The sequence below is a fragment of the Ursus americanus genome, chromosome 36 (genome assembly GCF_024610735.1).
Source record: "Ursus americanus isolate L20-20 chromosome 36, mUrsAme1.1.p, whole genome shotgun sequence".
NCBI classification, from domain to species: domain Eukaryota; kingdom Metazoa; phylum Chordata; class Mammalia; order Carnivora; family Ursidae; genus Ursus; species Ursus americanus.
Window position 1 is genome coordinate 24,221,601 of NC_142162.1, and position 25,831 is coordinate 24,247,431.

The 25,831-nt window shown below is 58.4% G+C and overlaps 1 protein-coding gene across 5 annotated transcripts; it reads left to right on the forward strand.

Annotated features, from left to right (window-relative positions):
- The first annotated feature begins 1,125 nt into the window (after positions 1 to 1,125).
- Positions 1,126 to 24,979, forward strand: BAHD1 (bromo adjacent homology domain containing 1). Of its 5 annotated transcripts, none has more exons than XM_087859280.1 (8): positions 1,126 to 1,480; positions 14,739 to 14,822; positions 15,909 to 17,351; positions 19,369 to 19,751; positions 20,708 to 20,867; positions 21,271 to 21,347; positions 22,126 to 22,226; positions 22,707 to 24,979. In XM_087859280.1, the coding sequence occupies exons 3-8, from the start codon at positions 15,923 to 15,925 to the stop codon at positions 22,894 to 22,896; spliced, it is 2,340 nt and encodes a 779-aa protein (XP_087715406.1). In that variant the 5' UTR covers positions 1,126 to 1,480; positions 14,739 to 14,822; positions 15,909 to 15,922; the 3' UTR covers positions 22,897 to 24,979. The 5 variants fall into 5 exon arrangements, with proteins under 5 accessions (XP_087715406.1, XP_045626639.1, XP_045626655.1 ...); XM_087859281.1 differs by lacking the exon at positions 1,126 to 1,480 and adding an exon at positions 12,940 to 13,273; XM_045770683.2 differs by lacking the exon at positions 14,739 to 14,822 and having other exon boundaries at positions 1,348 to 1,480.
- Positions 24,980 to 25,831: the final 852 nt, after the last annotated feature.

Consider the following 25,831-nt stretch of genomic DNA (forward strand, 5'->3'; position numbering starts at 1 on the left):
AAGACACAGCCCCTTCCCGCACCTCCCAGGGACCTCCCACACCTCCGTGTGACCTCAGCCTGCTGTGCCCACCCACCCCGCTGACCCCGCGAGCGTGCTTGGGCTTGGAAAGGCACGTCTGTGGGTGTGAGACGGAGCCACAGCATTCGGTGACTAGGGAGAAGCCAGGTAAGTGTCCACGCTTGGTCCCATCCTGGCTTGGGGACGCCAGGGAGGGAGTCCAGCCGGGGCTGTCAGGCTGCCCGCCCCCTCCCCCCTCCCCGGGAGAGCTCAGATGTTGCCCGCGGTGGTGGAAGAGGGTGTGTGGGTGTCAAGGACTCACAGACCGGGCTCTGCTGTCAGCTGGGAATGGATGAGGGTTCCACACTCTGCTTCCGAGAAAGGTGAATTAGGAGCTGGAGTGGGGGGCGGTAGGTGAAGGGGAGAAAGAGGAAAAAGAGATGCGGGTGAGGGGTTACCGAGCTAGGACCGACCTTGCTTGAAAGGAAAGGAGACGTGGCAGGCAGGGAAGTCGGAAAGATGAGGCAAGGGCGGGAGGGGCTTCTCAGCAGTCGGGGCCCTTTCGCTGGAGTCTGGGGCCCTTTCTGCAGGAAAGGGGGGTTGTCCTCGCTTGATTTTTCGTCTGGTCTTCCCGAGGCTTTGCCCTGGGGGCATCAGCCGCTGGCGAGGGTGGGGTGTTTCTAGGACCGCAGTTTTCTACAGTGGGTGCTAAAGAGGAAAAGGAGGAAAGGGGATGTAGAGGGGTGACGGCCAGGGCGGGGGCGAGATAAGATTTCTCGGGGGGGGGGTAGCAGCTGGGGGATTGGGGCTCCAGGGTCGGGTCACCATGGGATACCGACTCAGGCTCTGCAGCCGAAGAGAAAATCCAAGAAGCCGGCAAAGAAAACCACCCCCCGCCACCACCCTTGGCACCGTACCCCTCCCCCCAGGCCCCACCACTCCCCGCACCGCCTCCCCCGGCCGCCTCGTGCTGCCCCCTGCGTTGGGACGACCGACCCACGGTTCTGATTGGTCGGAGACCGGGAGGGGGAGCCGAGGGCCGGATTGGCTGGCGGGGCCAGCGCAGGGCGGGGCGGCTGATTGGCGGAGCTGGCCGAGGGGCGCGCTGCTGATTGGCTGGGGACGAGGAAGCAGGAAGGAGGGCGGCGGAGGCTCCGCTCTCGGGGAGTTTGTGGGGGAACCGCGAGCGGCGTAGCGGATCCCGGAGCCCGGCCCCCGCCGCCCGCCCGTCCGGCTGCCTGCCCCGCCCGTCCGGCCCCCGCCGTCCGCCCGCCCCGGCCAGGCGCTCCCGCCCCCCCCGACGGCCCCGCCCGGCCGCGGCCCCCGCTCCGCCCGCCCGGCCCCGGCCCCCAGGAGGAGGCGCTGACGCAGCAGCGTGGAGCCCGGGAATTGAGCGCCCCCGGGGGGTTCCAGCCGCCGGATTCCAGCCCGGCCGGGGCCTGCGGGCGCCCAGAGCCGCGCCGTCCGCGCCGCTGTCCGGGTGAGCTAGGGGCCGGGGTCGAGGAGGGGGGGAAAGGGACGAGCAGGCGAGAGGGAGCGAGCAAGGGAGGCAGACGAGTGAAGAGGAGAGGACCGGCCGCCCGTCAGCGCGCCCCACCGAGCGCGCCGCGCCGCCGCCCCCGCCAGCCCGGGAAGGGACGGACGGACGGACGACGCGAAGCAGGTGCGGCCGCCCGCTTGCTCGCGCCGCCTCCCTCCCCCCCGGGTCCGGCGCCACGGTCCCGCCATCGGGGAGCGCAGCGCGCCTCGAGGTGACAGCCCCCGGGGGCCGCCCGCCTCTCAGGCTGGGGGCGGGGTGGGTGGCGGCCGCAGGGTGGCAGCTCGGCCGGGCGGCGGCAGCGCGGGCGTCCCGGGCCGCGGAGGGCGGGAGGACGCCGGTCGTTTCCTCGCCGCGGTGAAGCGGGTTCGCCTCCGAGTGCGCGGGCGGCAAGGCCCCCGCTCCCCCCCGCCGCGCCCCCTCCCCCATCGCAGTCCCCGAGGCAAGGGGCCGCGGCTGGGGGCGGCGCCGCGGGATCGCCCGCTCAGGGTGGGGGGCGCCCTCCCGCGCTGTGAGCTGACCGGTTATCGCTGGATGGGGGGCTGGGGCTGGGGGCCACACCGGGGCCGGGGGTAATGTAGACCCGACCCTATCGGGCTGGAAGGAAGGGAGGCGCCGAAGACGGAAGGGAACCGGTTCGAGAAGCGAGTGTGGGCCGCGGGAGGCCCGGCGGAGACCGTGCGGAGCGGCGGCCGAGTCCGAGGTGGGGCGGGGGGATCGAAGTTGTCAGACCGCCTCCAAGTGACAGCGGGACCCCGTGCTCGCGGCCCGGCCTGGTCTGGCCCTGCCCGCCTCTCCGCCTCTTCTCCGGGGCCGGGGGCCAGGTCAGGTCGGGCCCGAGGGGCCCGCTCCGCGGTGAAGCGCCGGACAAAGGCGGCGCCTGAGCGGGCGCAGGTGGTGGCGTCGGGGAGGGGAGCAGGTCCGAGCCACCCACCCCGAGGGGCGGGCGGCAGGGCCGGACTCTGCCCCAGGGATTGCGGGGGCCAGGGTGCCCGCCGGGAGAAGCTGCGGCAGTGGCTCCCCGCTCCAGCCGGCGATCACCTCCGGGTTCTGGGAAGAGTGGGGTCGACCCGGCTGGAGCAGAGGGGCAGAGGTGGGGTTATGCACACGGTGGGCCTGGCCGGTCTCGACTGGGTTAGGCAACAGTCTGGTGAGCCACTCTAGAGCCTGTAGGAATGAGGGGTTTCAGGAAGCAGAGTCTGCCCATGAGCAGAGGTTTAGTCCCACCTGGGACATCTAGTCGCCCATTGTCGACAATCTGAGGAGGGTAGAAGACCAGTTGGATTGGAGACTAGGAGATGTCCCCCAGAATGTGCTCCAACAACCCATCCACAACTGTTTTCAGCACTTTTCTTTAGCCAACAAGATACCCACAAAGGGTAATGAGAAGCTGGAGTTTATAAATCCAGGCAGGAATTTAATGATTAAATGAAGAGGTTTCCAGTCTTTTTCCTTTGTGCCACCCGAGAGATTTTCCCACCACCCTTTCCACTCCTGGTCTTCTGAAAAAAGGAGAGAAGGGCCCTAGAGGGAGCATATGTCCTAGAGGGACACCACTGTCCTTGGCTAGCTAGAGGACACTTGGAAACCAGTGGCTTAAGCTCTTGAGTGCTTCTGTCCTCACCAGTGATCATTTCTAAGCTGGATGCTGTTTTCTATTTGCAAAAACCCACTCAGAACTCTCAGGGCTTCTCATGGGACCCTGTACCTCTTTGAAGAGTTGGGATCACAAAGACAGGGAGACTGAAGCTGTTCTGAATGTCCACTTTTGCTGAGATTCTGGGTTCAAGTCCCATCTCAGGTAGCTGTTGGTTAGGACCTGCTCCCAGCTGAGGTTGGCTGTAATCGCATCCTGGGGAAGCTGCATGTCAGCCTTGCTTAGTATGGGCATGGAAATAATTCACGGCCACCCTCCGACCCCCTCCTCAGAAGGGTCTAGACCCCAGCGTGGGTGGAGATGAGGCTTTTGAGAAAGGGAGGTATTATCTCATGCAAGACACTAACATTTGTTCTGAGAGGATTTAATTGTATGTCTAAGGTTCGGAGAATGAAGAATTTCGAGGCCTTCTTGCCTCCTCTAGGCTGCACAGTGATTTCTTTTGGTGGCAGTCAGAAGGGGGTGACCTGGTCTGGCCACTGGAATATAAAGGGGAATTGCCAGAACAGTGTTCCTCTTTGACAGGCTCTTACCTGGCGTGAGACTCGAGTCAGTCCAGTCAGGTGTTCAGGAGGGTTTGCTCTGGAGAGTTCACCCCGGTGACGTGTTTCTCTGGTTTTTGTATCTCCTTCCTTTCCTTCTTTTCTGTCACTTTGCTGTCCTCATGACAGGCCTGTGTTGTCCTGGCTGCCTTCTCCCTCCTGCTTCCTCTGGCCCTTCTGATCCAGTCTGTACACAGCTGCTAGATCATTCTTCCTAGAGCACTCCTTCTCCCGTGGCATTCCCCTGTCCACACACTTTCAGTGGTTCTTCTTTTCCTGCAGTCTGACCCTAGACAGGTGCCCTACGGCTCTCCCCTAGCCGTGCGGGCACAGTTCTCTCCCTGCTTCTTTGCTTCTGCTTTCTCCAGTTGTCCCCAGAGAGGAGCCTCTTGCCTTCCTCTTCTCCCACCTGAACCCTGCTCATCTGTGTTTTGCTGTCAGTCAGACCGCTCCAGGCCAACATTGCTTACCCCTGAGATTGCGACCCTGGATTGTATAGCATGGTGTCTTCTTGAGTGGTTTTGTAGGTTGGAAGTTTCTTAAAGACAGGGACAGTATGAGTGTTAAAGCTCTGTGTGTAAGAGAGAGAGAATATTTTGGGATTTCTGTTATACTGCTCTGCATTGTTGTTTTTGTTGAATGAGTAAATGCAGTTGGCTGCTTAGTTGATTGGGAACAGGGGAAACCTTCCCTTCTTCCCAAGAAATGCTCAGTATGGAGTCCTTGGTGGTTTCCTTTTCTGTCAAAGGCACATAGATAGGGCATGTTCGGTTGGGGTGCTTTAGCGTGGGGAATAAATGAAACTTAGCTGTTGTTTCTGATACTCTGGCTGGTGGAGAGTCTGTGCTGTGGATTGCTCACGTGACACCATATAGACATGAATTGGAAAAGGGCTGTAATCCTGTTTTCCTCCTACCCCACCAAGCCATTCTCTCCACCCGGCTTTGCTGCTCTTATGCAATTTTCCTTGTTGTCCATGCTAAATGAATCCATATGTTTTATCTCTTCTCAATCCTGGGTGTAAATGAGGGAGAAAACACGGTTTTGAGAACAGAAAAGAAAAAGATTCCTGGGTCTGGCCTGTGGACCGGACTTTTGGGACTGGCATTGGAAGAGTGTTTATCACTGACATCCCAGGCACGATCAGCCCCACTCTGGACCCATCCCCTCGGAAGGGAAAGCTATGATCCCAGCTCTCTTGGAACTTCCGCTTTTGTTTACCCTCAAACCTTGGACCACGGGGGAAATGGGAAAGAGGACTGGTAACTGGTTTGAGTCTAGACAGTGAAAAAATAAATTCTGCATCCATCCCCTTTCCCCCAAACCTCCCTTTTGTGCCCCAGTTTGATGATTAATGGGCCAGCATTTCCCTTCCAAGAGGGAAGGCCACCCCTCACAGTTGCCATGGCAATGCAGACCGCTCCCGTCAATTAAAAAAAATCCCTACTTCTCTCCTTGCTTCTACTGTGGCAGGAGACAGGCTACCTCAGAACGGATCTCCTGGGCTCTCTCCTCAGCTGCTCAGGCTGTTTGGCTGTGCGTCCTAGAACACGGTCCTTCCTCTCTTTCTGGGGTCTGCCCGAGTCTCATTACCCTGAGCCAGTCGTGCCCCTCTTGGATCCAGCAGCCCCTGGAACACGTCTGTGAGGAAGCAGAGAATGACTGTTTTTTATTCATCCGCAATGTGAGTTAAAGACCAGAATGAGCCCTCAGCTTTCTTTTCTTTTGGGGTTAAAAAAATTCCCATCACACCTTCTCTCTGGTAGGTAGAGGGACGGTTGGGGACGGTTTTGACATCCATAAAGGGAGTTTCGGTAAACCTGAAAGTTCAACCTCCCAACATACATACTTCACATTGAAGTTGTATGGGATTTTCAGTTTATTGATTTTCGTCTCTCCCACCTCTCTATCCCAGCCTTCGGGAGGACTTGTGTGTTTTCATTTTATCTGTCCTTATTCCTCTCGGCCTTGCTTCGGCAGCATCTGGCCTCAGCGCCCTGTCGCAAGGTGAGTCATGAAAGAAAAAAAATCTTAAGGGAAAAAGTCTCGAGTTGAGAAGCAGGCTGTGTTGAACTAAGGCTGGCAGCCGAAGCTGCTGGGTTTATGGAGCATTATATGAACAGCCCCGACATTAAAGGGCCTCCTTTTTATGAATGGGTTGCGAAGAATGTAAATAAAGCAGCATCTCTCAATGGGGAAGCATTTTACATAAGCAGTACTACCCTGGCCCAAGTATTTATGGGAATTTGCTAGCACAGTCTGGCAAGACTCACTTCCTTTGTGAACTTGCCATTGTGCGGGGGACTTCGGAGGGACAAGGAGAGTGCTTCTTTGGATACCGAGGGCAGCCGCAGCACTCCCGTTTTGTGGGTCCATGGCCTTGACCCGATGGGCCAGCTCGTGGCTAGGGTGCCTGTTAACTTTGAAAAGGCAGAAAATGCAGAGAGTATTCAAGAGCTCGTGAAGATCAGAAACCCAGGCTTCTGATGCCCCGGGCCCTGAGATTTCTGCGGCTCCTCACCCTCTGGGCTGCTTGGACCTCCCCAGGTCAGGGGGCCCAGGAGATCTCGGTGGATGAAATCCTGCCTGGTTTTATGGGAGGCACTTCACTGGAATGAAATGGGCCGGTTTGAATTTCAGCTCCTTTATGTTTCCCCTGCCCACCTCCTGGTACTATCACTAATGAGCAGTAGACCGGCTACCAGGGAGGAGGAAGAGCCGCAGAGGCCTGCTCCGGGGCAGAGGGCCGGCCGGACAAGCCCCCTCGGCTCCACGGAGCCCCAGTGTCCCGCTCGGCTTTATTGAGCTGAGCAGCGGCCGCAGGCTCCGGGCTTCCTGCGGCAGAATCGGTGCCCTGCCCCGGGCGATGTGCTGTCGCCGCTCAGGACCAGAGGACTGTGGGTTTGCTGAGCAGGCCTCGGGGCAGAGTCATGTGCAGGACTCCGTATTGTGTCCTGGGAAGGATTTTCCTCCAGTTTCCATGTTTCCCCGTGGGAAGCACCTGCAGAGGATGGCTGGTTATTCACCTGACTCAGCGTCCTACAGAAAACACAGCACATTGTCCTTGAGAGCCTCCGCAGGCCTGAGCCACCAGGAATAAATGAATGGGTTTGTCTCTGAGCCTTTCTGAGATTTGAAATGGGAATTTTTTTCCGAGGCACCATGACCAAGTTACCTGAACGGAAAAAATGATAAGTGACTCCTCTTAGTAACAGGATCAATGCGAGGCAGGAAGTTGGTGTCTACATCTTTTTTCTCACGTCTGTTTCTTTTCAGTGGCTTTTGTGGGGGGCAAGGTGTTCTGACCCCCTGCCCTTGGTTAAGGAGGTGGGACCTTAAGGTATGCTTCTGCCTTTTGTGACCCCAGGATCTCACCTGGAGTGGTGGTGGCTGTTCTTCCTTCCTTTCCATCTCTGGTCCCTGTTGACTGCTCCCCCCCCCCAACTGCAGTTTCCTGCCTGCAGAGGAGTGGGGTGGCCCACCCTTGGGCCCTTCTCCATCTTGAGCCTCCCTGTCTAAAATGGGGTGGGGGGTACATTCAGTTTCATCACATTCTCCTCTGGCCAGGTGGTCTAGAGGTGAATTATTAGGGTTCAGAGGATCTTTGTAGAAATCATGGGAAAGGTGTTAGGGTGCTGTTTGATGCCAGGGCACCCTGACAGGTATGCCAGAAGGGAGGCTGGAGTCACATTCCTACTAGAGTCAGAGTTGGCAGGCCCTCCTCAAGAAGCGAGGGGTGTCTCCTGCCGTGGGCCTGGAGGGGTTCACACACATTCCACAGAATGTAGAAAAGAATTATAAAGTGGATTAAATGACTATGAGACATGATCTTCAGAGAAAATTGAAAGGACTTAGATTTAGTCAGCCCAAAGAGAGGTAGCCGTGGGGCAGTTAATACATCTTTGAATATTAAGACGGCTGTTCGGTCGGAGTGTGGTGACCAGATTTCAGTCTTTACTGCAGTTCGGGCTGGAGGGAGATTGCATCTGGCTCAGGAGAGGTGGTGGGATGTGGGGGGGACGTCTGTAGCCTTCTCTTTTGGATGTATTGTAAAATCAAGACAACATCTCTTCAAAGCCCTTCACCCCTTTCTAGTATATGAAGTGGGTTTCTTTCTAAAGCGCGTGTGAGAGTTGACTGGGGACTTTGAGCCGACTTTGCTGTAGACACAGTTCCTAGAAGTATGTGTATGTTCTCCGGCCGGCCCGCCATGGCCGTTTCGTTGGAGTTTCATTGGAGTACATCTTCGGTTCCTTTGTGGTGAAAAGTCCGGGAAGATGACTACGATGTTGATACCAACAGTTAACACAGAAAAGTGAAATTGACTGTGCAGGTTGGTCTCGAATGTTGCTCCCTGAGCCCGCCAGCCGTCCTGTGTTGCAGTGAGGGTGGGGGTGGGGGCTTTGGGACTGACGCCACCTGCCCGGCTCCGTCGTCCCTAGCACGGAGGTGTGGGGGCTCGGGGCTCGGTCTCTCACCCCACGGTACCTGTGTTCTCCTTGTTTGGGTGAGACGGTAACAACCCCCTCATGAGGCAGTTGTGAGGATAAATGAGAGTGAATGTTACACGTTTAGGGTGGTGCTGGGCACGTAGTGAGTGCTTGACAAACATTAGCCATCCCCGTTCAGCTAGAAGCTTCGGCGGTGAATCAAGAATTCCCTACCCTGCACACTTAGGAGATTCGGGGACTGATAATGTTGGTTCCCTGCTGCTGAGCTCACCGCAGTGTCTGTGATATTCTTTGCCTTGATACAAGTCTGCCTCTGGTACCGCCCTTGCTTGCTTAATGCCTCGGAGTAAGAAGTGGAACGAGGGGAATATGTTCCAGAGATGCAGCTGGGCAAGTTGGAGAGAGAGGGAAGAGGTGGTAGTGGAAGAGGGTGGTGCTGTGTAAATAGTGATTTCCCTGCAGTAGCCCTGTTGAACTGAAGAGCCGCAGACTCCTGGGATTGGGGGAGAGGTGAGGGGGTTCAGGGTTCCCAAGTGATGCCGTCAGTCTCGAATAAAAATGTTAAATGGGGTGGAGCAGGTGGGCAGCCAGATCTCCGTTCACTCAGCAAGCTCTTATTAAGCCCTGCGGGTGGGATGTCGTGCTAAGGCGGGCAGAGCCCCCCGTGTCCCGGAGCCCGCGTCCTAATGAGGGTGGCGCCAATCACTTAGTTAATTAGTGACCTGTGAGGTATTTGTGTTGGGTCCCCGTAAATCTAGTAGGGTTGGCCTTGTGGTTCTGACGGTGCTGGTGGAGTGCAGGGAAGGCCTGGTCTTGGGTCTTGTTCCTCACGCTGGCTCGTTGAGGATGTGAGCTCTCTGCTGGGGAGCCTGAGGGCAGAGCTCCCAGCTTGGCCTGGCCAGCCAGTTTCTTCCGCTCAGGACAAGAGATAGCACCTCCAGGCTTGGCAGACCAGCTCAGAAATCTCAGTTGTCCGTTCCTGGAGTGTCCTGGTGGTCGGACCAGCACATATCCTTTGCCCTCCTCGGCAGGTGCCTGGAGCAGGCTGGTGAGCTGTTGTGTTGTTTGAAGAGTTGTGTATCAGTAGCATGACATTTGCTGTTGGTTTTGCGGAGGGCCTGTTGCTGAGCTTTGGGGTGCCCTGTCTCTGTTCCTGTTTGATTTCTGCCCCACTGTTACCTGCCCGGAGCAAACGGGTCCTGCTCCAGGAGTAGCTCTGCTCCTGGCCCAGCCTGGGCATCGTGGAGTCTGGGTGGGAAGGTCTGAGGGAGCCTTGGCCTGGAAGTCTCTTGTCCCCCAGGCTGGAGTCATCCTACCGGGAGCTCCTACAGGTGAGTCTGGGAACGGTTGCACTTATGTCCTGCCTCAAGACTTCAACTTTGGTCTGTTGCTGCTTCCTACATCCAGACATTGGGGAAGCAAAGTTCTCGGGCTGGTGTCCCCTCACTACACGCGGCAGGAGGCAGGCCGTGAGTCAGTGTCGAAGTGAAGACCTGGCTCCGATTTGCGTGCTCTGAAGGTGCCGTGGAGCCAGAGCTCGGGAGCTCCAAGCAGCCGTACAGTCCTTGTCGCACTGTCTTGTCCTCTTTCTTCCTACCGGTCCAAGCCCCAATATTTTCGTCTCTTTTGCATTTTTCTCCAGCATTTCGCCTAAAACTTGACGTATAGGGGAAAAGAGCAAGCTTGTATTGAGCCCCTGTTGTATCCCAGGTCTTCTGCTAGGCACGCATTCTCATTTAACTTGATCCTCATAACAACTTCGCTGTGTCGACAAGGATACCAAGGCTCAGAGAAGTTCAGGCTGTTAACCAACCCCACTTAGGATTAGTGGCAGCACGAAGTGGCTTCCAGCCCCTGCAGGTCTTACATCTGCCATGTTGAGCCGCGGTGAGAGGTGAACCAGTGTTGGCTGAACGAGTGAGGTCGCAGGAGATGCCGTGTGCCTGGGAACGAGCGGCAGGTGCTCTGGCTTAGCTGGACTGGCACCTGCGGAGGCGGGTCTGCCTCGTGTGCACAGGGGCCGTGCACCGGGAGGCCGCTGGGGAAGGCACAGCCCCTCAAGTCGGTACGTGTGCCTTTAAGGAAACCCTCTAAAGACTAGTTCTGCATTGCGATTATCTTCTAATTTGTCAGGTTAGAGTTTCTTAAAGCACAGCACCGCGGTGTGACTAAAATGCAATGCTGTCTGCCCAGTACCCTCATTCAGTGGTCCACGTGTGTATGTTGACTTCTAGATCCTAGGGGTACATTGTCTCTCTCGCTGTCATTGAGCCCCTACCTAGAGGAAGGGCCTTGCCCCACAACCAGGGCACTGGCAACTTCCAGTGAGGAGATTTCTTCAGCTCTACTGTTAACTATATTCCTGTACTTAATTGCAATTCTCATGTAAAATTGGAGAGTCCCTTTATAGTTTGACTCAAACCCCCCCTGCTCCCCACTGAGATGTCTGTCCCTTTATAGCTCCAAGAGACAGGCTATCTGGCTTTACATCTGAAGCCAGAAGTAAGTGGGGCTTCTGGAAACTTGGGTGCAGCTCTGGGCCTGGGGGGGGGGGGCATCCTGCTGGGACGGTCAGAGCAGACAGGAGCAGCCAAGATGGGGACGGGTGGGTTGGATTAGCAGACCCAGTGTGGGGTGTGTGTGTGTGAACCTTTGCTGCCAGGCTGCTCCCACCTCTCTGGGCTCCTGGGAGCCTCTAGTGTGAAGTGTGAGGAGCAGGTGGTCCGACAGGCCATAGATAGGCTTGGAGCCTCCAGGGGCGGACCCAGCTCCTCATATGGCCAGCAGACCCGAAGGCGATCTGTAAAACAAGCTGTTCCCAGACGGCTCAGGCCGGTTCCCTTTGGTGGGGTGGGTGCTTCCTGCCCAAGTGTTGTAGGGTCCCAGCCTGACTGCAGAGTGAATTGGGTGCCCACAGCCGGTGAGGCTGAGCAGGCACCGGGGAGGCGGGGCCAGTGGCCGAGGCCACTGCTTTCTCTTTGGGGGCAGCACCCGGGGGGGGGGGGGGGCTTGGGCCCTTCCGCGCGCGTGCTGAAGCAGCAGTCCCACGGCAGGAGCTGGCGAACGCACGCCTCCTGAGCCCATCCCCTGGGCCTCTCACCATCCAGTTGAGTATTCCCCAGAGGCACGGAGCTGTTGTTCAGGGTTTGTTGGGGTACCGTTTCTGCCCCTGTCCTCATTGTGTTGTAAACAGAGCCCCCCACGAGTCCCTGCACGGTGTCTCCATCTTTCCCTGGGGTTGATACTTGGGTGCCTTTGCTGGACTAGAAGCAGAGCAGACTTCAGGTGCAGGCGGGGTTTTCAGATTTCTCACAGCCCCCGCAGCCCCGGGCCCCTGATGTGGTGAACCCCCCAAGCCAAGGGCAGACTGCCCTCCTCTCTCCGAGGGGCCAGAAGGCAGGGTGGGGGCGTATGCTGGCCTGCCCTCACAGGTTCCTTCGGATGTGTCCGTTTGAGGTGAGGCAGCTGGCGCTCAGGGAAGTTAAGTTGTTTACGGGGAGCAGAGTCGGCATGCAGGGGTGGGTCTGCTTCCCTCGAAGGTTTGCTGCTTTCCAGTTGACCAGCGATGGGGGGGGGATTCAAGAGATAACGGCCGTGACTGATCCTGGCTTTGTCGTAAGAGTTTCCGCGGCTTCACCTGTTCCTCCGTGAGTAGCACCGAGTACATGTAAATGAACAGGAGCCTGCCTTTGTGCTCTTGCTGCGTTTCTTCTCGGATAGGAGATTTAATAAACTCAGTGCTCGTGGAAACCTCTTATTCCTTTGGGGGCAGTTATGCCAAGAGAGCGTGCGAAGGAAGGCAGTGCTTAACTCAGTACCGGTTGTGTGACTTGGGTTATCTTTGAGGGCGGTGGCTTGGGTCCAGGCCCTTCCTGACCCTCACCCAGGTGACCACCTGGTCTGCCTTTGCCTAAGACGCCCCTGAATACTTTCCTCCTATGAAAAATAACCCAAAAAGCCTGAAAAGCAGAATTTAATGTGCAACAGGTAAGAGAGGTTTCAGGAAGGGTAGTGGAGCAGAGCCCTGGGTCCTGAACCCCTAAGAATGGAGGCGGGTGTACAGTCCAGAGCTGAGTAAATAAGGGTGGGGGGAGAGTTGTGGCCAACCACTTCCTGCCCCAGGGCAGCCCCTGCTTGCAGGAGTGATCTGGACTTGACCCATTGGTGTTCCCTTCAGTGGTGCCCACAGCCCACAGTCCCCAGGCCTCTGACCCTCCCTTGCACACAGCCCCCGGGTGTGCTCTGCCTGCGCTCGAGTGGGGGGCGTGGTGCAGGATCCCGCAGCAGCTTGAGGGCAAGAACCGAGGCCTCCCTCCATTTCTGCTCCTGTGGCAGGACTCCTAGCCCTGGACAGACGTGGGATGCGGGATATTGACCCTTCAGCTGGGCCTGCTGGGCGTGCTCTCTCCCTCAATTTCGTGACCCACAGTGCCTGGGCCTGTGATGGCCTGTTTGCTGTCTTTAGAGTAAGTGCGCTTGTGATTTCGGATTCCCCCTGTGGTTTGCTGGGTCTTCAGCATGGAGGACACTGGCCGGCCGCTGTCCTTCATGGCAGCTGGCTCTTTGCTCATCAGAGCTGGGGACAGTCAGACTGGTTTTCTTCAGTGGGAGCTAGCTTGACACAGTCGAGGTGAGCAGTAACATGCCCTGGGGAGTCTCTCCTAGGAACCTTCTCGGGAGGGAACCCGGACTACCCATGCCTGGGAGGACCGGGCTTCCTGGAGAGAAGGGTGGTGCTGAGAGAGCCCATGCATCCTTGGCTCTTGGCAGTGGTGGGAAGTTCCTGGTTGGGCTAGTGTGTGGGGACAGGACAGCAGGACGATTGACAGAGCTGGAAGGGGAACCACGCCTCCCGCTTTCCCAGGGTTTTCTTCCCCCGTTGAGCTGGGCCACCGCTGCAGGTTAGAGGGGTTGCAGGTTAGAGGGGCCCGGCAGTCTGGGAGCCCCCTCCACCCCGCCCCACCCCAGGGAAAAGCTGCGGCTGAAGTTCTCACAAGGGAAGCTTCAAAGCATGACTCACGCTCGCTCTCCTCAGATTGGAGCGCAGCGAGGCAGGCAGCAGAGACCCCAGCCTCTCCTCAGGATGGTGAGTGACACTGCCGCCTTAGGCACCACATGAAAGCTAGGCGTTCTTCTGCTGGTGACAAGGGATTCGGTGGATTCAGGGGGAGCTGGCAGGAGGCTCTTAGGCTTGATTTGGAAATGTGATGTGCACCCTGTGATTTAGAGGCTTCCTGGGATCTGGGGACAGTGGGTGTCCCTGAGGGACTGGAGAGTTGAATGGGGGTGAAAGAGTAAGACCCTATAGGGAACACATCCCCAAGTTCTGGGGACAGGCTCCCCTCCCAATCTCTCCCTCCTGGGCCCTTTCTCATGTTGAGAGGGGGAGTCTGAGGGGGTGGGGCCAGTATCCCAGAGTCCACCCTTGCGGCTGGTCCAGCAGTAAACCGGGGTGGGGGGTGTGAAGCAACGACAGGCCAGTCACCTCTCCACTAAGAGCTCTTTCACTTGCCAGGCTTGCAAGCACCTCCCTGAGCTCGCTCTCTTTCCCATCTGGCCCCTCCTTGCTCCGTACTTGGTGTCCATGTCCTTAAAGGCCACAAGCCCAGGTGACCTCAGCCTTGGCCTCCAGCCATTCCCAGGCCTGACTCCTCTGGTAACTTGGGGCCTGTTGAGGGGCTTGGGCTCTTGCTCAGCTGTGCGGTCTGTTGGTGATCTCCGGGGCCCTTTGGGGGTGGGGAGGGGCTGGGCCTAGGCTTTCCTAGGAAATACAGATGTGCTTCTTGTGGGGGCTCCTCCTCCAGCACAGGGGTGCCCCGCGTTTGAGGAAAGGGCCTGGATGCTTTTCAGAGGGAAAGGAGGCATTGCTGATAAGCCTGCTGAGCAAACAGGGATGGGGGGGGCCACCCTGAATGGAAGGGGGGGCAGTGTTAGGGATCCTAGCAGACACCTGGGATTTTTTAGGAGCTCTCCTCTGTCTGTGCTTCAGGGAGGAAGGGGTTTGCCTCCTGTGCCTCTGTCTTGCCCCAGCCTGGTCTCTGGGCAGCAGCAGGGCCTCGCACGTGGCCAGAGCAGTGCCTGGCACGGTGCCTCTCTTTTCCAGTTTTCCAAGTCCTTTCTGAGCCTGACACCCACGATGCTCTCAGCCTGGTTTTCCGAGCACTCTTTCTCAACTAGTACAGTGTGTGGGGGGAGAGAAGGTACCCAGTGACCCCAACCACTGGCCCAAGGCCACAGGAGCTAGCTGGGAAGGGCTCAGGAATCCCTGGGAGCCTTCAGGCTTGGGGCTTTCAGGGTTAAATCCTGGCCCAGCGGGGACTGCTCCCAGCCTCTGGGGGGGGGGTATGAATAACAATAGCAGTGGGGAAATCTAGCTGGAAAGCCTGGGCCTGCCGGGTGGGGAGGGGGCTGCAGGGTGCCTGGGAGGGCAGAGCCTTGTCTGGCACCTTATTTGGCAGCACCTTGCTTTGGGTTGGGGAGTAGGTAGGGAGTGAACAGCTCAGTCGTCTCTGACCACTGACACTGACGCCTCCACCCCCCACCCCTGCCAGTTCTTCATTGCCTTGGCCATGCCAGCTTCCAGGATTCAGCCCAGCTCTGGCCTCTCATTCAGGACGGGGCCCAGGCTGCCCCAGGTATGTTGGGGGCAGGGGGACTATTTGCTGAGCAAAGTTAGGGGATGCTGCCTGGTCATGGGCATTTTCTGCCCAGGATTTTGGGCTTCCTGCCATGCCCCCCTCCCCAAGTCCTCTTCTCTGCCTGGCATCTTGCCTACCAGGAGGGAGACCTGAGAAATAGGGCAGGACTAGCAAGGCAGCCCGGGTTTGGTTTGTCCGTTTGTCTCCAGTTAGTTCTTCTCTTTGATACTTTATTTCCCTAACTCTTAGAGGCTGGTGGGGGGTCTCGGGTGTGTTCCGTGGGGTTCCTACCCAGGAATGCTGGCCCACGCCCTACAGACATGCCTTCTCTAGGCACAGGCACTGTTTGGGCTGCCCTTCCCCAGGATCTGAACCAAGATGGGCCCGGCTCCTGGGGCTGGCTGAGACCTCCCCTGACCTTGGACTCCTCAAAGCCAGGCCTTTCCCTTCAGGGGGCTTTCCCAGCAAGACCCAGGTTATGGCTGTCCTGCTGTACGTGCCAGGCAGGGTGTCCCCACAGGCTGGACTTTGCTTTCCTCCACAGCCAAGCAGGCGGGTTCCTCACCTTAGCTCCTGGCTGTCCCTGTCCTTATCTGCCTGTGGCCAATCTCAGAAACCCCAAGATGGGGGAAGGGTTGGTAATGTTATTGAAGGAACAGATGGGCTCCCACCACCGCAGGCCCGTCCTGGCTTGGTGTCTTCAGAGCCTCTCCCTGACCTGCAGTAAGCATCTAGCCGGAGAAGGACAGGTAGAGAGAACTGACAACTCTGCCCCCAGCACCTTCTGTCTTCTGACCCCGGGGTCTGCATCCTTCCATAGGCTCTTGAAGGGCTTAGTTCAAAGAAGGACCCTAGGCTAAAAGAAGAGTGGGGCGGCCAGTCCTTGCACAGCTGTTGGTAGCTTGACCCCACAGGACCTTTGCACTCTGGAAGAGGGGTCTTGGGAAAATCCAGGCTGTAGCGGGGGTGAGGGTCGGCCAGAGTTACTGAAGTGGGGGTAGACACCGGACGGGCTGCAGCAGAGGAGAAAATGGCTGGGCAGGTCAGGGTGGGCTTCTCTCATGGCCTGCCTCTGCCCTGCAGATTGGAAGTACTCCATGACACACACACGGAGGAAGTCCCTTCCCATGCTGAGTTCGGGCCCCGCTGGCCGCCGGGAGCCCCTGCAGATGGAAGGCAGCAATACGGAGCAGGGGGCAGAGAGTGTGGAAGCTGGCATGCCCGAGAGCCCAGGACACCTCACAGGGCGCCGCAAGAACTACCCACTACGTAAGCGCCCGTTGGTCCCCGAGAAGCCCAAGGCCTGCAAAGTGCTGCTGACCCGCCTGGAGAACGTGGCCGGTCCACGGAGTGCAGATGAGGCTGATGAGCTGCCCCCTGACCTGCCCAAGCCCCCGAGCCCAGCCCCATCCGGTGAGGACACGGGCCTCGCCCAGCCCCGTAAGAGGCGCCTGGCCTCCCTCAACGCGGAGGCCCTCAATAACCTGCTGCTGGAGCGAGAGGATGCCAGCAGCCTGGTGAGCACCCGTCGCAGCCGAGGGGGTGACCCTCACCGCACCCGGGACCGTGACCGGGCCGCGGGGGGCTGGGCCTCCTCCAAGAAGCGGCCCCGGCTCGGGGACCTTGGAGGAGGAAGTCGGGACCTGTCCCCAGAGCCAGCACCTGATGAGGGTGCCCGTCGAGATGGTGACGCAGCGCCCAAGAGACTGGCCAGCCTGAATGCAGCTGCCTTCCTAAAGCTGAGCCAGGAGCGGGAGCTACCCTTGAGGCCACCTCGTGCCCACCCAGAGGCAGACGGGCGCTCCACGGAGCCACCAGCGCTGAGGGCTCCGAGGCCAAAGTGGGCTAATAAGGTCAACGGCAAGAACTATCCCAAGGCCCGGCAGGGCCCTGGCTCTGGGGAGGCTCTAGGCCCACTCGGCTGGCAGAGGCACCCCGAGGAGCCGTGGCCGTCTGCCACCCCTCGTGGGCCAGCCGGCCAGCCACCTTACCAGCCCCTGAGCAAGGCTCTGGAGAGCCCCTTGGGGCTCCGCCCCCACCTGCCCCTGCTGATGGGTGGGCAGGCAGCCTTGAAGCCGGAGCCTGGGCGCCCAGGCGAGGAGTCCCCCGCCCCCAAGCAGGAACTGCACCAGCCCTCTTTCCCTGCGCCCCAGCCGTCCCCCCTGCCGATGCCTGGCAACCCTGCCCACTACAGTGGCCCGTGCGGTCGGCCCGAGCTCACCGCGCTTGGCAGCTTCTACGTGTGCTGCGGCCAAGATGGGCTGCGGTGTGGAGGCTACTCCCCCTGCCCCATGCTTCCCGAGGGCAAGCTGTCCCCAGTGGCTGCACCTAACGAGGGGCTCCTCTTGGCGCCAAGCTCGGTGCCCGCGGGCACCCCTTTCCAGCACCCTCCCTGGGGCTCTCGCTACTGCTCTGGCGAGGACACTGGAGTGGACGGCTACAGCATCTGTGAAATGTTGCCCCCATCTCTTACCCACATCGGCACTACCTGTGGCGGCTGCCCCTACAAAATTCCTTTTGCAGCAGGTAAGCCTTCCTCGGTGCGGGATGGCCCAGGGAGTCAGACGTGGAGTCCCAGGAGGGTGGGCCATGGATTGGGGTGGGGCTCCTGGAGGGTCTAGCTGCTATGTGGGAGGTAGGGGTCTTTGGGAAGGGAGGACTCCCCTAGTTTCACACCCCAAACCGTGGAGTGTTCCCGGAAAAGGGGCCCGTGTCTAGCTCTTAGCTCTGCTCTGTCCCCGCTGTCTATGGAGATTTCTTGGCATGGCAGTTACGTAGCATTGTGGCAGTGGAGGGGGCAGGGAGAGCCACCCCTCCCTCCCCATCGGGATACCCATTCGTCTGCTCTTGAGTAGCAAGTTAGATGTTGAAAATAGGGCTTTTGCCAGGTGGCTCCTGTGTCCCTCTGCCTCCCTCAAGGAGAGCTAGAACTCTGCCTTGCAGGAGCCCATTCCACCTGCGTGCTGGCCTAGTTCAGCGTTCGTGGGAAGGATGGTGGGTACCAGGCCCCGTGCCAGCTGCAAGAGGACTCCTTCGCCCTGGCCATACGGGCCTTGAAGGAGAGGTGGTACCCAGACGTAGCGTCACTTTGCTAGGGGCTAACAGAGCGGGCTGAGTCCCCTACACAGGCGGGATGCTAACAGGGCCCATGGCTTTGGTGTCTGCCTTCCTAGCAAGGCCCAGCCACCTGAGAGGCTTGCACTGCAGCCGGTGAGACACCCCCATGGTGCTCTCTCTTCCCCCAAACTGGCAAGAGTGTCCTCACATGCCTCTCCTGCCTCCGTCCCTGGCTCCAGGGTGGGAATGAGGTGACCAGAGCCATCCTGTCTGGCAAGTCTGCCCTGATGCTGATGAAGTGAGAGGCCAGGCCTTACCAGGGCTCTCCCCACCACCACCCCACACCCCTTCTTGTAGGGGTCTATAAAACAACTTTATAGACCAGCTGACTCTGGCCAGACTGGTTGTTTCAGGTTTTGGCGTGAGTTAGAGCTCTAAGAAATGAGATCAGGCTGGTGCTTGGGCTTTTCCTTCTTTTTTGTACCACTCTCCCAAATCTAGACACCTGATCTGTGGCACCCAAGACCCTGCCCCCTTGCCCTCGAACCCCAGTAAGCACCATGTGCCAGGTATTGTGCGGAGCGCCTCACAGACGGGAGGCCACCTGGCATGTAATTGAGTACAGATTCTAGAGCCAGACTGCCTGGAGTGAAATGTTCTCCCCAACTTCCTTAGACACGTGACCGTGGGACAAGCCAGTAACTGCTTTATGTCTCAGTTTCCTTAATTATAGAATGGTGGTAATGGTACTTACCTCATAGGGTTGGTGTGAGGATGAAATGAGCTAAAATATTCATACGAGAAACACCCAGGACCCCCTCTATGATATTGGCCGTCCCTCCTTATATTGCAGGGCACTAAGAGGTAGCGTGACTTGCCTGCGGTGACACAGTGAGTGGCAGGTCTGGGATTCGTATCCTGGGCTGACTCCAGCTCCCCTGCTCCTAAGCACTGTGGGAGCCCTCGAGAAGGTTAAGTTAGAGCTAGACACACTGTTCCCACTACCCGCCCCCCCGTTCTTTCGGGCTAGCAGGGGGACATGGAGATGGCTGTGGACCAGTCTCCAGGGGCAAGAAACACCCTTGGCCAGTCATTCTGATGGTCCACCTTAAAGGCCCCTGCCTCCACTTGGCACCTCAGCGACCTCTGGCTTCACACTCAGCATTGAGACAGGGGCAGGCTCTGGGACGCCTGGGTGGCTCATTGGTTAAGCAACTGCCTTCGGCTCAGGTCATGATCCTGGAGCCCCGGATCCAGTCCCACATAGGGCTCCCTGCTCAGCGGGGAGTCTGCTTCTTCCTCCGACCCTCCCCCCCGCACCCCCACCTCATGCACTCTCTTTCTCCCTCTCGTTCTCTCTCTCTCAAATAAATAAATAAAATTTTAAAAAACAAATAAAAGATAGGAGCAGACTCTGAAAGCAGGGGCACCAGCGGGGTTACTGCTCGTCCTCACCTGCCCTAACCCCCTCTCTCCTTTTGCCCAGAAGGCTGCAGGTCCCTAGGCCAGCTGGAATTTCCTCTCCCGGAAGCTGGCCACCCTGCCTCACCTGCCCACCCCCTCCTGGGATGCCCTGTGCCCAGCGTGCCACCTGCAGCAGAGCCCGTCCCCCATCTTCAGACACCCACCTCGGAGCCCCAGACAGTAGCCCGCGCGTGCCCTCAGAGCGCCAAGCCTCCCAGCGGCTCCAAGTCGGGTCTGCGCACGGGCTCCAGCTGCAGGCACACGGCGAGAAGCAAGGCTTCCTGCAGGCCCAGCCACCCCAAGCAGCCACGTGTCCAGCGCCCACGCCCACGCCGCCGTCGCCGCCGCCGCACTAACGGCTGGGTGCCCGTTGGGGCTGCATGTGAGAAGGCTGTCTATGTCTTGGTGAGTGCCAGCTGTTAGCTCACGGGGAGAAGGGAGGGTGGCAGTCAGGACATAGGACCTGCTATGAGGGGATCCCAGGACCCTTGGCTCTAGCCTCTCCGAGAGGTGACAAGGGGCTCTAGCTCACTTACACTTGGGAACTGATCGTGCGGACCAGCCTGCTCCCCCAGCCCCTGCTGATGCTGTGTCACAGGCCTTGGGGAGGGGAAGGGGTGCACAGTGAGTCACGGCGGGTGGCCGCCATCTCTGTCGCTGACTCTCAGGGAAGCCATCTGAAGTGTCTTCGCCTCTCATCCTTGATCATGCTGTCTCTCCTATCCTGGATTATAAAATGGAGGACTTTTCCGGAGGCTTTCTGGACAAGTGCGTGTATAGGGAAAATTGGGATAGGCAGAGAAAATGAGGGATCCAGGAACACCTGGGTTGATGAGAAGAGTATCGCCTAAACTTTATCGATCTAAGGTGCTTTTATCCTCACCGCTGTCCTGTGAGGTGTGTATCCCATGTTCCTGTCCTCATTTCACAGATGAGGAAACTGAGGGATAGCGGTGGATTAAGTGATTTGTCCAGGGCCGCGCCACTCCACAGTGGTGGTTTAAGGGTCAGAACCAAACTGCCCCAATAGGAAGTTTGAGGACCGTCTCGATGCTGGGGCGTGGAGCAAGAGAACTGGCTGTTGGGGAGTGGTGGTCCCAGCGCAGCCCCAGAAGCTTTAGGCCACTTTCCCACCCCTTTTCCTATTTTTCATCCTTTCTCCATCCATGGGGAGCTCCCACCCCATCCTGCCCCTGAAAGCCGGGCTCGGGGAGAAGGAGACCACTACGCAAAGTGCTTTTGCAGTTTCCCATCCTCAGGGGTGTGACCGCCCTGAGGAAAGCACGCAGGGAATGTCTTCCACTCACTCCGTCCTTGCTCCCTCCTCACGAGCCCGTTCGCGTCATTGGTTTGCCGCTTAGGATGAACCAGAACCAGCCATCCGGAAGAGCTACCAGGCGGTGGAACGGCATGGGGAGACGATCCGAGTCCGCGACACTGTCCTCCTCAAGTCAGGCCCGCGAAAGACGTCCACACCTTATGTGGCCAAGATCTCTGCCCTCTGGGAGAACCCTGAATCAGGTACCCCCTGCCTGGCGTCTGACCTGGCACTAGTCTCCTCGTGTTCTTGGCACGGAGTCTGCCTTCCGCTCAGCCGGCATCTGTCTGCTGCTGAGGGCCGCAGATGGCCTTGTGCTTTGGGTCGGGTCAGCTCTTTAACCTTTCCGGCCTCCGGGACCTGGGCACCTGTCCCCCGCCTCACCTGTCAGTGCCTTTCCCCCCTTCTTCCTCCATCCCTGACAGCGTTCCAGGCCCCTGAATTGCCAGGCTTGGCCTGAGGCAGGGGATGTGGGTGGCCGGAGGCTGTAGGATTGGCCGGGGCATGGAAGTGGGATGATCGTCCCGGGCAGGTAGCCGCCCTTGCTGCCTGTCTCCGCTGCTCTGGGGTTGTCTCCCGCCGTGACTGCTTCTCCTGTCCCCCTAGGAGAACTGATGATGAGCCTCTTGTGGTATTACAGACCAGAGCACTTGCAGGGAGGCCGCAGTCCCAGCATGCACGAGGTGAGGTGCCTGTCAAGTGTGTCAGGGAGGGCAGGGGTGGGAGGGGGAAATTGTGGCACCAAGAACATGGTATGGGGAGGCAGCCATGGGCAGTGAAGTCGTTGTCACCTTGGACGCCACACAGGCCTGGGTTTTAGCCCGTTTTCCCAGCACTGCCCCAATTCACATTTCAAAGGGAATAGTAACCTTTCTCTTGAAAGGGGGAGCAGGAAGGGAGACCCCCAAAGGTATGTGGGAATGGGAGCAAGCGGCTGTGCCCTTGTGGCCCCAGGAAAGGGGAGCTGCACCCCTAGCCCCCTTTGCTGCTATCTGTGGAGCTAGAGCGAGGAGAGAAAAGGCTTGGGACACCCTGGGCACTCTGCCAAGCAGTGTGCTGGGAGAGGTAGTGCCGTCGGGTGTGGTCGCTCAGCCCCTCGCCTGGGCTCCCTTGTACTTTGTTGCCCTTGTTGGGCTTTTTGTTTCATGGGGAGATGGGCAGCACTTCTCCTCTCCTCCTCTGAGCTGGGGGTGGGGGTCAGGAGGCTGATGACATGGCCGGGGGGGCGGTGCTGGAGCAGGCCTCTGGCTATTCCTGAGTAGGATGGGACCGGGGAGGAGTGAGTGCCCTAGCGTGGGCGCTAGGTGAGGAGCAGATAGGCCGAAATTCTGGGGAGGCTCCCTGGCTTTCTAGGCACTGGCTGAAGTTGTCTCAGGTCAGGAGTCAGAGTTAATGTTGGCGTTGCTTCTGGAGTTACGTGCCGCCAACCCTGGTACCAACGTCCCCCTCTCTCTCCTTGAGCCTTTGCAGAATGAAGTCTTTGCATCGAGACATCAGGACCAGAACAGTGTGGCCTGCATTGAGGAGAAATGCTACGTGCTGACCTTTGCTGAGTACTGCAGGTGGGTGGTGCCCGGCCCCTCTGGCCAGCTTCTCCCCGCAGACTCCCCAGGGCTGTTTCGGGGCTGCCTGAGATTCCCAAGAGGATCTCCTTCACAGGGCCTGCCCTCCCAGAACGTTCTTCCTCACAGCCGCCTTCTACGGTCTGACGTTTGTAGAAGAGAGAAAAAATTGTTCCTCCTCTGAGGCAGAGTGGTTGGGGCAGCGTTCGGCGGTGGCTACAGTACTGCTCTCAGAGAACCATTGAGGAGAATTGGCAGGTGTTGGGAGGGAGGTCCCAGCAGATGTCTCCCCCCAGTGACCGAGACGATGGACTGGTGGTCGGCAGAGAGGCCGGAGCCCCCAGGACAGGGATGGAGGCAGCACCAGCCCTTCTGCGGGTCGGAGGGGAGGCCCCCGCTCTCTGGGCAGGGTGGGGAAGGAGTTGATCTTCCTGCAAGGGTGGCTGTGGTAAAGATGGCAAATGGTGTGTGTCACTGCAGATTCTGCGCCATGGCCAAGCGCCGGGGCGAGGGCCTCCCCAGCCGAAAGACAGCACTGGTGCCCCCGTCTGCAGACTACTCTACCCCGCCACACCGCACAGTGCCCGAGGACACGGACCCTGAGCTGGTGTTTCTTTGCCGCCATGTCTATGACTTCCGCCATGGCCGCATCCTCAAGAACCCTCAGTAGCCTCCTGAGGCCCACACTGGGGCTGCCCGCGGGCAAGGGGGGCTCGGGGCAGGGGGCACTGCTTGAAGCACAGCACTTGGTTAAGGGGCCACGGGGGCTTGAGATTGCTGGCCTGTGGTTCTTTGGGGGGGGGGAGGGCAGGGACCCCTATGGGTACTGGGCCCCTTGGGAGGGAAGGGAGGCCAGGGTATAAGGAAAGCATCACAGCCCTCAGCTTGGCCCAGGGTACCCCTCTCTGTGGTTGCCTGGGTGGAGACTTGAAGCAGCAGTCTTCCCCGAGGCTGGGCCAAGCCTGAGGGGCATGGGGCCCGGGGGGGGGGGAGGGGAGAGTCCTTCAGGAATAAGGCCCAACAGGCTTTTCTTTAGCCTCCCCTGGGCCCTTCAAGGGGGGAGTGGGAGCCAGCTTTACCTCACCCACTGTGACCCGCTGCTTCCCCATCAGCCTGGGACCAGGCTCTCCCAGGTTCTAGCACAGCTCCGAGCTCCTTCCTTTGAGGCATAGAGAGCCAGAGTCTGGCTTCCAGAGCATAGACCTTCTCTTTCTAGACTCGGGGCCTTTCCCTGGCTTCCTCCTTTGCCTTTGCAGTAGCCCCTGGTGCTGGGACAAGTTACCCAGTGCACACAGTCATGGGTGTGGCCCACTTGTGGGCGTCAGCTTCCTGTCTGCCTCCTGGTGAGGGCCACCCAGCAGGTCTGGCTTCCCAGAAGCTAACTGGTCAACATGGGGTTTGTCATGTCTGGGAGGGCAGAAGGGAGCTGGGAGGGGGTGGGGGGCAGGGGGCAAGGCAAATTGCTACCTGATTTATTGAAGACTTTTCCTCTTGCCTTACATTTGGAGGTTCTAGGAAACCTCTTGCAGAACTTCATCCATGACTCTTCAAGCCACACCCACCTGAAATCAAACCAAAGGAGTGCTGTGGCCCCCTTGCCCTGCCGCCCCTTACCCTAGTCTTCTGTAGATTGCACTAATTTACGTCCCTGCGAGAATCAACACTGTATCAGTCCACAGACCTGCTGAGCTGCAGCCACTCACTCGAGGAGCTAAGGACCTGCATTTTCAGTTTGTTCCTGTTGCCCAGGGGCCCTGTTCTCACCTCATGCTGCTCCCCAGAGTAGGTTAGGAGGCCGGGCCCCCTGTTGTCCTTGCCAGGCCTCGGCCCTGGCCCCCCTGGGGCTCTCTGTGAGGGGGCCGGAGCAGCCTGGTTCTATCCCATTTGTACCAAAGAGGAGCGCGGTGGGGAGGGGGAGAGGAGAGCGCGGTGTGGTCTGGGCGCTGCTGTTAGCACTTCCCGGGGGCATACCTCTGGGGGCGGGAGCCAAGGAGGGCAGCACTCCTCCTCCCCTAGGAAGGGGCAGGCACAGACCCAGCTCGAGCTAAGGAGGTGACACCGGGTGAGGACGGTCAGGCTGGGTCTGGAGAGGTTGGTGGAAGCGAATCCTTAGGATCCTCCTGGCAACCCCAGGCCCTGTACTATCCCTGAGAAGATAGGCTGCTCCCGATTGGTCATTAGGCTTGGGGGAGGCCTGGAGGGTTCAGAGGTGAATTTACACGTGGAAAGCCCAATCCCAAACCGGAGGGGAAGGGACTAGGGTGCCCTTGTATTGAATAAGCTGTTCGGAGGAAGGCGAGGGGCAGTAAAAGAGGTTGGCAGGGAGTGGCTGTGGGGGCTCTGGAGAGCTGGCCTGGGAGCCTGCTCATTCCCAGGGTGCTGGGCCCTTGCTGCTAAGGAGCCCAGCGTCACTCCGCAGGAGAAGAGATCAAGGCCCCTCCTTCCCCAGAGGCGGGGTCCGCTGCCCAGAAGTAAATGCTTTTGAAATCTCTTAGATGTGGAAATATTTTTTCGAACCTGAAAATGCAGCCGGTAGAATTTCAATGGAAGCATAATTCATGTAAAATATATTTTAGTTGATATTTTGTAAAATGCACTTTTTGTGTGTGTCGACCCTGGTTTCTCAGATCTGTATTTCAGTGTTTACAAGGGAGGGAGGACCTTTCCTCGCCTCCCTTTTGACAGAGATTAGAAGTACTTCTTTAAGAAAAAAATAAATTTGAAAAATTGTATTGATTTAGAAAAGGATCGTCTCCTATGTGTCCTGTCATCTTTGTTGGGGGGGGGGTGTGCGTGCAGAGGGGCTCACTACTCTTTATTTTGGGGGTCCCTCTTAGCCCTTGCAGTGCAGGGGCTGACTACAGCCAATAAACAAAAAGGGCAGGAAAGAAGGGAGAAAGCCGATGGAGGAAAGGAGACAGAGGGAATGAGAACTTGGGGTTGACTTCTTGGCATCATGGTGGCCAGAGCTTCCTGCCTGGACAATGAAATCCTTGGGTTGCCAGCCTGCCCCTGGCCAGTGACCTGGGAACTAGTCCCCAGGTAGGTGCAGTGTGAAGATAGCACCTCATCACCTTGGGTCATGTCCTTGGGGAACCGACCAGCAGAAACTGCCCTAGGGCCTCAGCGTCTAGTCTGGCACTCCTTGCTGAGGGCATGAAGGTCACATCCCAGGCCAAGAGTTTGTGACTGCCTGGACCTTGGTTCCACCCAGCCTCAGTGTTGACCATACTCAGTGTGGAGCAAGCTTTGTGGTCATGGGGGTTCCTAGAGGGCAGAGCATAGCTGCCCCCCCCTTCATTCTGGTAAGGACATGGGGGCTGGTGCACTTCGGTAGAGGGTATTAGCGGCAGAGACACTGCCACAGACTTAGCACAGCACTGCCATCAGCGTGCTGCCCAAGGAGTCACGTGAGGTGGACAGTGTCCTCTCATTTTACAGACAGGAACGGTGTGGAGACAAGTGCCTTGCCCGGGGACTCCCCCAAACTGAGTGGCTATTCCCGTACTCAGACTACTTTGCTGTGACTAACACAGAAGATTCTTCGGAGGAAGGAGCACACGTTGGCCAAATTATCAAAACATTTCAAAGGTTTCGTTTTTTTC

Coding starts and splice junctions, on each gene's coding strand:
- BAHD1 (XM_087859280.1), top strand. CDS start 15,923: ATGACACACACACGGAGGAAGTCCCTTCCCATGCTGAGTTCGGGCCCC. Junction 20,868..21,270: donor CTGGGAGAACCCTGAATCAG/GTACCCCCTGCC, acceptor CTGTCCCCCTAG/GAGAACTGATGATGAGCCTC. Junction 21,348..22,125: donor GCAGTCCCAGCATGCACGAG/GTGAGGTGCCTG, acceptor TCTCTCCTTGAG/CCTTTGCAGAATGAAGTCTT.